Source organism: Mytilus galloprovincialis, chromosome 4 (assembly GCF_965363235.1).
Source record: "Mytilus galloprovincialis chromosome 4, xbMytGall1.hap1.1, whole genome shotgun sequence".
In the NCBI taxonomy this organism is placed as follows: Eukaryota; Metazoa; Mollusca; class Bivalvia; order Mytilida; family Mytilidae; genus Mytilus; species Mytilus galloprovincialis.
The window spans coordinates 58,083,854-58,099,995 of record NC_134841.1 but is presented as its reverse complement, the minus strand read 5'-3'; the positions used below and the strand labels follow the sequence as shown (position 1 = coordinate 58,099,995).

At 32.7% G+C, this 16,142-nt stretch overlaps 1 protein-coding gene across 1 annotated transcript; it reads left to right on the top strand.

Moving 5' to 3' along the window:
* Nucleotides 1-11,517: 11,517 nt before the first annotated feature.
* Nucleotides 11,518-13,285, top strand: LOC143070667 (uncharacterized). The gene is made up of 3 exons (XM_076244874.1): nt 11,518-11,705; nt 12,260-12,554; nt 12,813-13,285. Exons 2-3 carry the CDS (start codon nt 12,377-12,379, stop codon nt 12,977-12,979), a joined length of 345 nt encoding a protein of 114 aa, XP_076100989.1. The 5' UTR covers nt 11,518-11,705; nt 12,260-12,376; the 3' UTR covers nt 12,980-13,285.
* Nucleotides 13,286-16,142: the final 2,857 nt, after the last annotated feature.

Sequence of the window (16,142 nt, the reverse complement as noted above, 5' to 3'; positions counted from 1 at the left end):
AAAACACTGGCGGAGTCTTGTTATCATCATAACTTTCCCTCAGCTTTTCAAAAGAAGCAGAAAACATGCTCCTATTCAATATTTTTACCGGACATTCACTTTCATTTTAATTCAATGTATGTTATGATAAATCCCGAGCAATGCGAAAAAAATATGACTACATGACACACGCTAATTGGATAAACGCCGAGCAGATCGAAATGTTTTCAAAAACACGTGTACCCTTTGAGCAACGGAAAACTCTAACAGGGACCCATTTCAGCTACTTGATGCAGGGATCTATTTTTAGAACGAAAGGAAATTTCCAATTATAAATATTATAAAAATAGTTTACGCGACGACTGTAAACAGATAAGGGTAAATAACGCAAATGGTAGCCAATAAAAGGGTTGAGAACTCATGGTTTCGGCATATTATTGGGTTTTCCTTTGAAATAATTGGGTTATTGAACCCTGCAATGGGCAATTGCATTGGGTTTTTTATTATTTGTATTGCGTGATCACGCAAATACGCAGCTTATCTGGAGCTCTGTCTGTGTTACCCAATCAGATGATAAATCATAAGCTGTAGATTTTCAAGCGTTTTGTCAGATGATGTTGAAGGAGATAAATTCATGACTGAATGTAGAAGATGACTTCCTTGTCCTGGTGCAAGAACATTAACCACCTGTACAAATATCTGTTCGATCTTCATTGTATAGTCATATTGGGTGTGTTAGGATGATTGATTCCAGTTGATTTTAAGTTGTTTCTTCACAGGGCTAAGACCACAGGATTGCAAAAAATAATCAAGTGCTTTACGTTTCACTGAAATATCATAATGAGGGATATCTGAGTTGTCTATATGTTCACTGGTGTCAGTGTACTGGCTATTGGTAACCACAAACTACCCTGAGAATCAGCATTTAACATCTGAAAAGATAAGAAATATTATGATAATCTAGATAAAATTGAGTCTTGAGGCTGCATAAATAAAATCATGAAGCTGAGTCAGTTTATATTTGATAACCAAAAGAAAGAGTCAGGACATAAGTGCCTCAACATGGTCATATTTATCAGAAAGTAATCATTATTTGCAACACATGGACACACCATTCAAGCTCGATACAGCTCAGAATTTGAAGTGTGATTAAATATTTGACACAGCATAGGTTTCTGAGAGAGAATGAAATTGGTCCAAGAGCTTAAAAAATTTATTTGGACACCTAAAGTTGAGAATGGAAATGTGGAATGTGTCAAAGAGACAACAACCCTGAAGGTCAGCGAGAAACTCCTGCACCCGGAGGTGTCCTTCAACTGGCCCCTAAACAAATATATATACTAGTTCAGTGATAATGGACGTCAAACTTAACTATAAATTATACACAAGAAACTTAAATTAAAAATCATACAAGACTAACAAAGGCCAGGGGCTCCTTATAATGTGACGGGTTAAACATTTTTTGGAGATCTCAACCCTCCCCTATACCTCTAGTCAATGTAGAAAAGTAACGCATAACAATTTACCTATTTAGGTCCAATATCCAAAATCTTAATTTGTGGTTAGATACAGCATTTCAAAAAACCTTAAGAATTCAATTTTTGATGAAATCAAACAAAGTTTAATTTTGGACCCTTTTGACCTCAATATGGACCAATTTGCTGATATGGCCCAAAAATCAAATATCTAAATACACGGTTAAATTCAGCATATCAAAAACCCCAATATATTCAATTTTTGTTGAAATCAACAAAGTTTAATTTTGGACCCCGATTTGGATCAACTTGAAAACTGGGCCCATAATCAAAAGAAATCTAACTACAGGTTTAGATTTAGCATATAAAAGAACCCAAAGATTTCAATTTTTGTTAAAATCAAATTCAGTTTATTTAAGACCCTTTGGACCTTAATGTAGACCAATTTGAAATTGGGATAAAAAAAAATAATCTAAATACACAGTTAGATTAGGCATACATGTATCAAAGAACGATCCATACACTTACACACAAGTTTATAATTGTCTGGAAAATCGTATTAAAGAACCTTAGTGAACACGCTCACATAGCCCATGTCCCCACATTGTCATTGGAGAAATGAAATAAGTGTAAGAAAAAAAACAAGAATGTGTCCCTAGTACACAGATGCCCCATCCACACTATCATTTTATATGTTCAGTGGACCGTGAGAATGGAGTAAAAACTCTAATTTGGCATTAAAATTAGAAAGATCATATCAGAGGGAAAATGTGTACTAAGTTTCACGTTGATTGGACTTCAACTTCATCAAAAACTACCTCGACTGAACACTTTAACCTGAAGCGGGACACACGGACGAACGAACGGACACAGACCAGAAAACATAATGCCCATAAATGGGACATAAAAATGAATCTTAATTTCCTGTCAATATGCACATCTACATAATATTTCCTTATTATCTACAAAGTTTCATGAAATTCTATTGTGTAGTTTCAGAGGAGTTGTAGTACATTAATGTAAATAAGTTCAAAGGGATGTAACTCCAAGTAAAAAAATTGAATCCTAATTTCCTGTCAATATGCACAACTACATTGTATGTCCTTATTATCTAAAAAGGTTTTGTGAAATCCTGTTGTGTGGTTTGAGAGGAGTTGTGATGACAAGAAACAGGATGGACGGACGGACAGGGCAAAAACCCTCCGCAACTTCAATGCATGGGGTTTAATAATGCTTCTTTGGGCCCTTTTTTATGCTCTTAATTCGTTAACTATTGGGACCATAATCCTCAACCTTCCTTTTATGGTTTCAAACTTTGCGTTGAAATTACAGGAAACTAAATATCTTCAGACGTCGCTGACGACAACAACAGGATACCAATATACCACCTCAAATTTTGTTTACGGTTGTATAAAAAGTAAATACATGTGTAGATTACACAAAGTATCACAAGAATTCAATTGTGGTTAAAATCAAACTAAGTCTGAGTTGGAATCCTTTAAACCTTTATGTGGACCAATTTAAAAAAACAGACGAAAAATCTTTAAAATTTAGATTAATTTTTTCAATTAAGCACATCTAGGTCCCCTAGAAGTAATTTTTTGTTGAGGTCAAATAAACTTTAATGTTGGACCTTTTAGACATAAACATTGACCCTATTTGAAAATTAGGCAGAAAAGGTATTGACAAGCTTATACAGAGATATTTCTTGCATTATGACATTTTGACATGGTTAAATGAATATTTTGAAATTAAAAGTGCAATATTTTGAACATGTTTACAACATAATAATAAATATCAAAGTCAAAATCTACAGTCATGACGAAAAAAATCTGGGAAACTGATCAAACTGATTATGCAAATGAATTTTTTGAAGTTCAATTATAATTCTGCACAAAATTATCAGATTAGAACAAAAATCAAAATTGATCTGTAACTTGTCATGATAAAACAATATACCAAATACCAAATCAATATCTTCAAGCATGCAGGAAAAAGTGTGAAAAACTGATTTGCCGGACTGACAGAATGGACATGCAGAGGGTCTGAGGAAACACAGTTATTTCGTGGTGCATTTCCTTAAGACAATAAATGAAAATAAAAAAATCCCACCTGCAGTTTCTCAATAAAATTCTTACAGTGTGTTGTTCTACTTTTGGGACAAATTATATCAATAATATATTGTCTCTAACTCACAATAAGGACACATGTACACAGGGGAACATAATTGTGGACAACAAATATTCAAGGGACAATAACTGTGTACTCAGCCCAGAGTGCAAACATTATGTTCACTTCGCCTTCAACAGTAGGGGACTAATAAATTGTTTGCAAACTAGAGAATCCTTGTATTTTGGCCATTAAAGTTAGGACAGTTAAGGTTTTCATTTTACCTGTGTGCTACAGCTTGCAGCATCTTCTTCCTGATATTCATCATTTTTGTTCTGTTGGAAATCACAGGAAATATTGTCTGGGCTTGCTCTCTGTATCATAATAAAAGAAATAGATTGTATACATCAAATGAACTTAGGGCAATACTAGGGATTCATTTATTTTCGTGGGTATCAATTTTCGTGGATTGACGAAAAATTGCATTTTCGTGGATATTTGATTTAGTGGCCATGGTTATGCCAATATCTGCATACAAAGCATATATAAAATGTACGTTACGTTGAACATTTAAATTTGTGGTTATCATGTACCCACGAAATCCACGAAAATTGGTATCCAACGAATATTAATGAATCCACAGTATTATATATATGAATTTACAATATTTCACATACATGTAATATTGACCTCATGTGGCTTATTTTGTAATTTACACAAAGCTTATTTATAGCTAAAACAAATATAAAGGGATGTAAAAATTGGTCAAATACTTGAAATTGGTTAACAGATACATGTATATCTTTTGCAAAATCCTGTTTATATTTTCATCAGAAAATATTACTTTCCTAATTATGCTAATGCGTGTTACAATTTTTTTTCTTCAATATTTTAAATCTTGCTATTTTTTTCTGGAGTTCAGAAGAAAAATGAAGAAGCTAAGTATTGGAGGCTTTTCTTAAATAGCTTTAAAGGAAGGATCATTTTCATCAACATCTTACATGCATGATGATGCATAATTATTGGCAGTTTAGTGTATTTGCATGATAGTCATTTACGAACCAATAATTTGTTGCAATGTTAGAAAAATATGCAATTTTGATGATGTCAGTACATACATGTAACTGCTCCATTCTACTGTTTTACATGGAGAAAAAAAAAAGTTGTTTAGATACTTTTTTTATAAATCAATAGCATCTTACAATTACAGTTTCTAAGAAATACCGTAGCTACTTTGTAATACTTATTTTAAAACACAATTTGTACTGACTTTCCCAAAAGTAAATTCTTACATTATATATCATATATATATATATCTCATGTGCTTCACATGTGAAACTTATGTGCTTTTGTTAGCAATTTCTGTACGGGTTGTCACCTCACCTCACCTATTCTCTTCATGCCGGTCGGCATTTAAGGCCCTTGAAAGATTTGTATGCCCCATTTATGAGCATTATGTTTTCTGGTCTGTGCGTCCGTCCATCGTATGTTCATTCGTCCAGAGCTCCAGATAAGAATTCACAAATTGGGTTTTTTTACCCACCATTTTCTTATACAATTGGGTGATAAAGTTTTTTAATTGCATTATCAATTCATATTCACCCCTCATGTAAATATCAAATTGGGTTTTTCACCACCAAGCTCCTTAATGTATTGGGTTTTTTCATCAACACAATATTGAATATTTAGGGAATATCAACCCCAGATTTTTTTCCATCTTAAATATGTTTCTTTCTTTGTTTAGCTGTTTTACTTGGTTTAAGGTTAGGGTTAGGGTTATTTGCTAGCTGTTTCATTTGGTTTTTTCACTGAGGAGCAACTTTATCATGCTCATATGAGCTTTTTCAAAATGACATGCCCAGTCATGTACTTCCTGTAAATTCAAATTCATGAAAAGCATGCAATAAATGGAGGTAGATGGATATGGAAAATGTTAAGTCCTATATTGTGCTATTTGAAGAAAGGCATTGTTGAAATCTGATAAAACCAGTGTGGCTGTGGTTAATTATTTGTAAGTTATCATTTCTATTTCATTATTTTCATTTTTGTGTCAGATTTTGAAATATATTACAATTTTAAGTCCTTTATGGGAATATATATACAGGTTGCTTCAAAATAAGTACTACATGTATAAAGATTTTTCCTTTTTAAACTTTTTGAAATACAGTATTTATTAATCAAAGACATTCATTGTGTACTAAACTTGCAAGTCCATCTATTAGTTTTATAATGTAATGTTATGTTTTTAGTCATGATCATGATTATTGTTTAAATAAAAAAGAAAAAAAAATGATATGAAAATCATAATTAACTGACAATAATTAATGAATAACTCTTTTAACATGATGTATCAGTTATTTTATTTTCAACTGAATTATTTAAGATTTTCATTTAAATTTGAAAAATATTCCTTTTTTAAAGCAGCCATTTTGTTTTGGTCAACTACAATATTCACGTGTGCAACATGTGAGCAACTGCTCCTATGAGCAATCTAATAAAATGCACATGTGAAACAAAAGCTCATATGAGCAGTTGCACGTGAGGTTTTTAACATGCAAATTAGGTTAGTTTCATATGTGTAATTTTTTTGCTCACAAAATGCTCACCTAATTTGCATGTTAAAAAACTCGTGTGCAATCATGTTAGTTTCTAACGTGAGCATCTTATGTGCAACTTATGTGCAACATGTTAGCACTTTTTGGTAAGGGAAATCTTTCATGACGGTTGAAAATAAAATAACAAGAGTGCACACGCTGAAATGTCTCTCCTTCTTTACTAATTATTGATATTATGTTGATACCGGTAGTCCTAAATATAAAGCTTAATTACAATTTAAACATAAACTTAACACTGAGCAATGAACCATGAAAATGAGGTCAAGGTCAAATTCAATCTGAGCGACTGACATATAGTCATCAAATAATTCCATACACCAAATATAGTTGACTTGTTGCATATAGTATTGGATAAACACCAAATATAGTTGACTTATTGCATATAGTATTGGATAAAAAGACCAAACTCAAAAACTTAACTATAACCACTGAACCATGAAAATGAGGTCAAGGTCAATTGACACCTGCCAGTTGGACATGTACACCTTACAGTCCTTCCATTCACTGATTACAGTAGACATATTGCTTATAGTAGATGTACATGTATCTGAGATATGGACTTGACCACCAAAACTTAACCTTGTTCACTGATCCATGAAATGAGGTTGAGGTCAAGTGAAAAATGTATGATCGGTATGAGGACCTTGCAAGGTATGCACATACCAAAATATATAGTATCCTGTAACTTACAATAAGAGAGTATTTCATATTACAAAAAATGTTAACTTTTTTCAAGTAGTCACTGAACCATGAAAATGAGGTCAAGGAAATTGGACATGTGACGGACAGAAACTTGGTAACATGAGGCATCTATATACAATTAAAGTATGAAGCATCCAGGTCTTCCACCTTCTAAAATATAAAGCTTTTAAGAAGTTAGCTAGCGCTGCCGGCGGAACACTATCCCTACATGTATGTCCAGCTTTCTGCAACAAAAGTTGCAGGCTCAACAAAAATGATAGTCTCATATTATACACTAGGACAAAACATGCTTATACATGTACATAACAAAAAAAAAGAAATAATTGTTTACAAAAGCTTACAAAACTGGTCTACATGTGAGTCACATGTACATTGTATATGTACGTTAGCATAACTTGTTGCATTCCTTAATACCAGTAAACTGAGATACATGCATGTTAAATAAGTAACACAAATGTCATGTATGTTGAGTTGATTTTTTTCTAAATCAAGAAGTGGGAGATACAAAGTTAAATAATCATGGCTTAAGTCAGGGTATCTGTGATTTACATGTAAAAAATGTTCAATGATCATATTAAGTTGAAGAATTTAATGTTATCTTATATATACATGTACATGTTGTATATTTACCTTAACTTTGAGACCAGGGCCAGGGGACTGATTCTGCGAGTCTGAGTGTGAGTTCTTGGAATGGGTGTAGAGACTTGCAGTCTCTTTCTGTTGCCATTAAGAATTAATCCTCTGGGTTGGCTGAATTTCTTTCCTTTTGGTGTTAGAAGGGGTTAAACAGTTAAACAGTCCCTGTTTCGCCTTACACTACGTACATATTCTAACTTGATGGTGAGATTCTTAAAGTTATTAGAAACTTTTTTTTTAGAGTGTCAGTCAACTCTTTGCATTGTTTCTGGCTGTTGTATATTATTGTTTTAAGAGATTTAAAACATGCATCACATACATACATGTAAGCTAGGGTCTTCATTTTCTTCAACATATACTTTCTCAACAGATTTTCCTCCAACTGGTATCAATTTTCAGTAGTTTCAATTAGATCAACATCACTATGTTTCATAAGTTGTTTACGCCTTCGCTCCGTTTTTAAATTGTTCACATCAAAAATTACAAAATAATGTTGACCAAGGATTTGTCAGACTAATTAATACAAATCCTTGTGTTGACAATGCAAACACGTGTTGTCAAATTCCATTGTTATTAAGGTGTTTACTTTTAATCATGCTCCGCCTTCTTTTCCAAGTATTTGCGAACAGGTAAATACTTAATAGGTAATATAACCTAAGGAGTTTACTGTAATCGTATCATCTGTTTATGCTCCGCCTTTTTCTCCCGCCAAATCTGTAATTGTAAACAATTGCCCATAAATCACCGCGTCAATCAATTTCCGCTTTGACGCGTTCTAATAATTGTGTTAGTCTGTTTCCCGGCCGTTATTGAAATTCTTGACAATATGGGTGTTCCATTTTAGGTCTGCTGAGTTGCCTGTCTGTCTGTCCGTCAACATGCTGGACATTAACTTTAAATATAAAAAAGAATATGTGGTATGATTGCCAATGAGACAACTATCCACAATTAAAAGACCAAAATGACACAGACATTAACAACTATAGGTCACCGTACGGCCTTCAACAATGAGCAAAGCCCATACCGCATAGTCAGCTATAAAAGGCCCCGATAAGACAATGTAAAACAATTCAAACGAGAAAACTAACGGCCTTATTTACAAATGTATGTAAAAAAATGAACGAAAAACAAATATGTAACACATAAACAAACGACAACCATTGAATATACAGGCTCCCATTTACCAATTTGCATAAAACTTTGTTTATTTCTATTGACGTGAGCTCCATTTTGTTTTATTTGATAAAGATTTTACGTTTCCGAGTTGAGTTTTTTTTCGAATTTTTGGTGAATTGTTTATATCTATTGACAAGAGCTCCCTTTTGATTTTTATAAATTTTAGATTTCACGTTTCTGAGTTACAGAGTCATATATTTGCCAGAAAAAGGAATTTCTATAGATTCTGAGAAAAACTAAAAAATGCTTTCAGCCGTTCTCGGAATCTTTGTAGTCCGAGATTACTCTGCAAGACGTGATCCCACAACCCAAGCTTGATCAAGCTTGTCTGGCCAAACAGCTGTTAGATGTCAGAGTAATCTCGGACTAGAAACTTTGGTGAAACGTTTATATGATCTTATATCTGTTGATGATTATAACTTTACAAATTTTAGATTTTACATTTCTGAGTTATGGAGCCTTATTAAATTTAAAAAAGGTGGGCTTTTCCAGTTTTCGGACAATAATTGAACAATGCGTCAGCAAATGTTATGAAATTTTGGTGAATAACAATTGTTTATATCTATTAATGTAATCTCCTGTTTGATTTTTATAAATTTCAAATATGACATTGAGAAGTAATTAAATTTATTCTGTGAAAATTTGACGGGCGTATCATGCGCTCGTGTCATTACTGTAAGTGTTTGTTCATTTATATATATAGCCTTGACAACTGATTCTTTCCTCATGCATTTGAATTATTATTTTATTATTTTATGTTTCTTTAATCACTCTGTAATGTTTATGTCATGTTGTAATTAATGTTATGCTCTTAATGGGCCCTTTAATTTGGAAAATAAAAATATTGTATTGTATTGTATATTGTATAGCATACAAAAAAAATAAAGCACTGTAAAAAAAAGGTTGGAAGTTGAAAGAATTTCATGTACTTTATGATTGTCCCGGTGGGATGCTTCAAAACAAGAATTGGCTTCATAATTAAAAAAAATTTGGAAAAAAAACCTTCAATACACCAGTTAAAAGGAGGACATAGATTTTTTTACTTATCTTATTACTAGGAACAGACATGGGTCTATTTTGACATTTCCCTTCTGTAAAAATATAAATTAAAAAAAAATAATCCCTAAAAGGCCATGGTCAGTGCATAATTATAGCAAAGCTGTTTTTATGTTTACCGGACAAGGATAGATAAAAGTGGGGATGTGGGATTAAAAAAATGGAAATGGAAGGGGGGCTTGGAATGTGTCGTTGCTTAAAGGGAGAGAGTTAAAAAAAATAACAGCGATTTAGCCCCCCACTCATGTATACATATCATTCAAACAACAGCCTGATAGTGTACCACCAATAAAGTTTTTTTTCAGCATTTATGAGATTTATGAGGAAGGGATAGGAGGCCTTATCGGGACTCCGGGATCGTATTTTTTAAGCTCAGAATTTCGGGATCCGGTTTTTCTTTCTCCGAATTTCGGGATGTCGGGATTTTAATTTATTTAAATTCGGGACCTCGGGATTTCGTGTTTTTAAGCCCGGGTTTCAGGATCAGGACCCTTCTACCCCCCTTTTTTTGTTGACCTATAAATTATATCGTCGCTCTATCGGCTATCTATGATAAGCTCGTACATTTCACGTGAATTATTGAATGAGGAAAGCAGTCGACATGTAATCTATATTTCTTTGTTGTAAAATAAAAGGCAGTTACTATATTGCCGGCACTGTGTGAAATATCTTAATTCAAACTGGCAAAATAGCCATTTCTATAGAAATGGATATTTTACCGGCACCATGGGCACCATTTATTTAGTGTCATTTTGCCGGCGCTGGAAAAATAGAATATAAGTTAGCAGATGGACATTTTATGTATACATGATAATAATAAAATTAATTAAAACTAATAGAGACAAGTCCCGTTAGAATAGCAAGTCCCTGGTAAGCGGAAGCCAAGTTGAAACCTATTTTATTTAAAGATATGGAATGCAATTCAAATAACTAGCTATTATTTCAAAAGCAATCCAGTTTTTTTTAGCTATGCGATCGTCTATGTCATATTGTATATATATTTTTTTTATCAAATTTATGATGATTCAATAGATTTCTATAGAAATAGCTGAATTATATTAATCAGAGCTCAGGCGCGGATCCAGAGGGGGGGGGGGGTTACGGGGGTTGGAACCCCCCCCCCCCCCGGTTTTTTTTTGGACGATCAATGCATTTGAATGGGGGCATGTAGTTGGAACCCCCCCCTTTTTTGTCCTGGGTAAGGACCCCCCCCCCCCCTTTTTAAAATGGCTGGATCCGCCCCTGGAGCTGGTCAAATAATCATATTTGCTATTTTGCCGATGCCCGATTAAAAGCCTTTACTTTAATGATCTTTAATATAATTATGTTTCCCCCTATTATAAAATCAAGAATTAATGAGTTTGGGATGTTTCCACGAAATGGTCAAGAAATTACTTCAATCTGACGTTTAACGCCATTTCAACTGGTACCGTATGTGGACGTCGTCAAACCGGGAACCGAAACGTTCAAGTTCAAGGCCATCATTAGCTCATACCGACCGTTAATATTTGTATATTCCGAAGGCATACTGAATGTTTTACGAAGGGGACCAAACTAACCAAAGATTTACCTTTAGCTACACACTCAATGAAATCGGCTGTAATCGATATTTAAATATGACAGTTGTGTGTAGCTTCAGTAGTAGTTGTAGTAGCAGTATTATTATAGTAGTAATAGTATTTTTGAGTAGTCCAGCCCTGGCCTCAGTGACTCATTTTTTTTTGTTGTCACTGGACAACAAATTTTTTTTTTTAAATGAGTCACTGAGGCCAGGGCTGGACTATATTTTTGGGGTCTTTTTCCGAACATATATTTTAATTTACCCTTTCAGACTACATTTAATAACCATTTATAATGAGATTTTATTTTTAAGGTTCGGTGATTTCAAAAAGGAGTGGGAAAATAATTGCAGTGAACCCCCTTCATTACGAGGAATTTCATCAATTTCAAATACCGGGTACGTAACACTAAACCTTAGTACACTCTAATCAACAATAACACTGAACAAGAATTTACAGCAAACTGACGCATTGAGTGTGTAGGTAAAGGTTTTATCTTTGGTTAGCTTGCTTGCTAGCTGAACTGGGATTGGGTATACTACCCTCCGTTAAGAGTAGACTAGTTCAACAAATAACAAATCTATCTGTCTGACAACAACTATCGGATACCTAACACTGATCGAGAGCTAGGATTCTAGAAAACACTTTTTGTATTACTCTCATATTGTACACATATACAGACACAGATAAATAAATAGCAGGTTAAAGATGTTAGAGATATACAGAAATTAGGTTGGTGACAACACCGGCGAAACTTTAAATCGCATTTGTTCGAATAATACACAAGAAACGTTGGTCAATTTCCCCAATATAATCTAACTTTTTGAACATTCTAGTCAATGAAATCCATAAAAGTTAAGATATAAACAAAAGATTGAGAGACGTAAGAATTTAGACAAATAAATGTACGCTGTACAATACAACGTGTGACTATAACATTCTTTCATTTCAGGAAACGATTCAGCCGAGTATATCACAAAAACTAAATGAACAGATCATTGGAAAAGGAGAGAGAATTCAAACCAAAAAAGAAACGTGATTGGGGAAGAAAAGGGTAAAGGAAGAAGAAATGATCTTTAAGAAGTACTTAAAGGTAGCCAATAGGAGGATGAAAAAATACAAAAAGGAAAGCAAGAGACAGCTGGAAAAAGAAAAGAAGGAAAACAAAAAGAAACTGAAAAAGGAACAAAAGGAACGAGCAAGACTCGGAAAGAAAGAAATGAAAGACAGAAAGAAATTAGAGAAAGGTATTTTCTGCAACCTACTGATTATCATACTTGGGTTGTTTCTTGATATGGTTAATCAAAATGTTAAATAGTTTTTTAGATAGATTTTTCTAGCTAGTCTTATCAAGTTCTATACAGCTATTTTATTCTTAAATTAGTACTATATAAGTACTATAATTTAAGAATACAATATCTGTTTTTATTACTGTATAGGTATAAAAAATTTACACACTCCCTTAAATTGAGGTCTTTTTTTAAATCTGTTTTCAACTTATTTAGAAATTATAAAGAAAGAAGAAACAGAAAAGAAAAACGATAATATTAACATGCCAGTAGTTATTGAAAACATGGACATTGCCATCAAGGATAATATTAACATGCCAGTAGTTATTGAAAACATGGACATTGCCATCAAGAAGAGTGATGAAGATTTTAAAGATGATTGAAAAGGAAATCTAAACAACGAAGAAAAAAAAAACACGATAGGCAAAAGAATACAGGATTTTTTCAGATCTTTGATATGTGCTTAGAAGTGATGTAGACATCAAGTTAAGAATTTGTTATTTTTAATTTTAGTTATATGTCAGTTTCATCTCAATACATTATTCAGTTCATTTGTTCTCTCCATATATAAACCTGGTTTAAGTTGCATTAACATTTTTCCTAGATTTGTACTTTTTTTACTTTAGTTGCACATAACAAATATCTGTCTTTCATCTCAATATTGATTTTTTTTATTTATGAAGTTATTAAAAAAAAAATGTTTATTAAATTTGTTGTTACTTAATACTTACCAAGTCGTGTACATTACACAAATTCAACAACACAATATTACAGCGCTGGTAAATTTAATCTGTACAAACAATATCAAATCACTCCGTAAGAGAAACGATCAACATGGAGATAGAGTTTTTTTTATGCAAGATATCAATACTTTCCTGAAATGTTATCTTCTCTGTTAAAGCATACCAACACTATCTGTCCTAATTTGAAATTTGATGGTCTCTTCCAATAAAGTTGAAAATATACCTTTTTTTTGTTGTGGTATTTTTCTTTCATGCTAGAATAAATGTTATTCGTCTCCAATTATATGTTTGACACACATGTTATATAAGCCCATACTCCTATCAGTATTGTTATATCTACCGAGTTCTGTTTTTATAAGAGAGGCGAAAGATACAAGAATGAAAATTCAAACGCGTAAGTAGAAAATAAACATGACAAAGCCATGGCAAAAAAAAAGACAAAGACAAACAACAGCCTATAAACACAACACAAAAAACTAAAGACTAAGCAACATGAACTCCATAAAACAAAACAGTGAGCGCATGTGCTCTGTAAGAGTAAGCAGGTCATCTCAAATGTGGCACCCATTTTATTGATCAAACCTTGTGATTCATCTTAATTGGTAAGTCACATTCGAGGAAAAGAGAACGGAACATATTCTTCTCGGATTAAAGCCAAAGGTATACAGAAAATCAGCATTGCTGCAATGGAAACACTAACAAAAATGACTGTCGTCTTAGTGCCACATAACCGTGGGCCTGTAAATGGGAATGCGCAAACAACAGCTCTCTGAATAGCAAGGAAAGTTGTCGAAAGGATGGATAAACCATGAAAGAGTAAGACTAATACAAATGATAGTGTATCTACGTAGCAAGCAGCAACATGGGGCCAATTTCCAAAAATGTAGGACGAAATCATTTGTACAAGCCCTGACATCATAGCAAGTGTGTCATAAATAACTATATTGGAGAGTAGAACGGATATTGGTGTTCTGATGTTTCTAGATAACCAAATAGTAACAACAGATACGTTTGTGATTAGAATTATCCCGAACAATCCTGTCGTGGCAGCGATGCTTTCTAGATTCTGAACATATAATTTGTAATACATGCTACCAGCTTTTTGTATGTTGGCTGATAGAAACAAAAACAAGTTCGGCTAAATATTCGTACTTACAAAGCAGAACAAAAAATATGCAAGTTGTTTTATTCTAGACCACGATATTAAAAAAAGTAAATTTGCCAATTGAACAATTAAGAATACAATGCATATATCACCTCTAAAATACAAGTAATTGATGGTAAAAACAAGGAATATTGTATATATATATTGAGTTTGAGTTTAACTAAGTAAACAAAATGCTTTATAGGTCTTTCTCTATGGTCCTCTAAAGTGAATAAGTATTTGACTACAACAACCATTCTATTGATATGTTCAGTACCATTTACTTTAGTACACTTTGAATTGAAAGTCCAAGATGATCTCTATTCATATTCAAATTATTTTTGTTTAGAATTATGAAGAGAATACACGACGAGTTGTTTTCACGGACATTTGTCTCACCACAGTATGCCATTATTTATTCTATAATTTTTTCTTAGAGTTCGTTGACTACATAAATAAATATACATTGAGCAAAATGTTTTATATGATGTTTAATAACTTTTTTTTGTTTATAGAACCCAAACTGATTTCACTTGTAAAATGCGTTTTACATGCATATTACGCGGCACTAAATATTTGTATTTTCTTTATTGTTCTAATTTTATCTACTTTTTAAGGATTTACCCCATAAATTTCTGTATTTCGAATTTTGAAATGACGTTTTACAATGAAATAATTACCATGGTAACCACATGTGCTAATTAAATGCTATATGAGTACACATGTTAATTGCAAATTGCAACTACAATATAGACAAATACTAAGAGGAATCTTGGTCGGTAAGAGAAACATTCTATCAAAATTTTCAAAACGATGAAAAATTATCAATAATGTCAAAAAAACATAAATGAAATAATGAACTTTGCGTTCAATCTTAAATATCAAACTTACCAATGAAAATTTCGTGTAAAATGTCTTGTGTTTCCTCTGTAATGGTCATATATTTTCCTGCGATGGCGCATATGTGCCGTTATATTACATTCAATAGTCGGGAAACAACACTATTGGTTGAGGATTAAAGCCAATCAATATTGCTTCCAAGCTTCCTTAAATTGAAAAGCATGTTATTCTATACTTAGCAAATCTCATTCCATTTTTGTTCGATTAATCTTTTTCCTGAAATAAAAGGGAAAACTTTGACTAGTATATAGTCTCTGAACATTTAAAATTGCAGAAACACAAGTAATGTGTTGAGTGGTTTTTTTTCACCCTTTTTGCCTTTTCATTACTCATTCACTTCATTAACAAGGGTGTGCTATTAATACATACACTCATCCAGTAGGTAGGATACTGTCACCTTTTAAATCTTGGATTATCCTTGACCAACCAAACATAAATTAGTTGTTGCAACTCCATTTGTGCAAGTTTACCTTAACAGGTTTAAGGTTTTCTCTATTATCAATCTTTTTTGTGTGTTCTTAAACTTTTTATTTTTGGTTTTAATTTTTTTATCATAAAGTTTTTTGGAGAAAGGAAAATGAAAAAAAACCGGTGCTAAGAACAAAAAAATGCGAATCAAACGTTTTGCAACTAGTATTGGTTCTACAACTATCATCGATTCTACAACTTTTGAAAATCTAATTTACGTGTACCAAACACGTGTCAGATAGGCTTGGTATTTTTATAGCAACTAAATTGATGTTTTAGGAAGGTATAGTA

What these genes read in the sequence shown, in the direction of transcription:
- LOC143070667 (XM_076244874.1), top strand. Translation starts at nt 12,377, where the DNA reads ATGATCTTTAAGAAGTACTTAAAGGTAGCCAATAGGAGGATGAAAAAA. An exon ending in CAGAAAGAAATTAGAGAAAG is followed by an intron (nt 12,555 to 12,812) that starts GTATTTTCTGCA and finishes CAACTTATTTAG; the next exon opens with AAATTATAAAGAAAGAAGAA.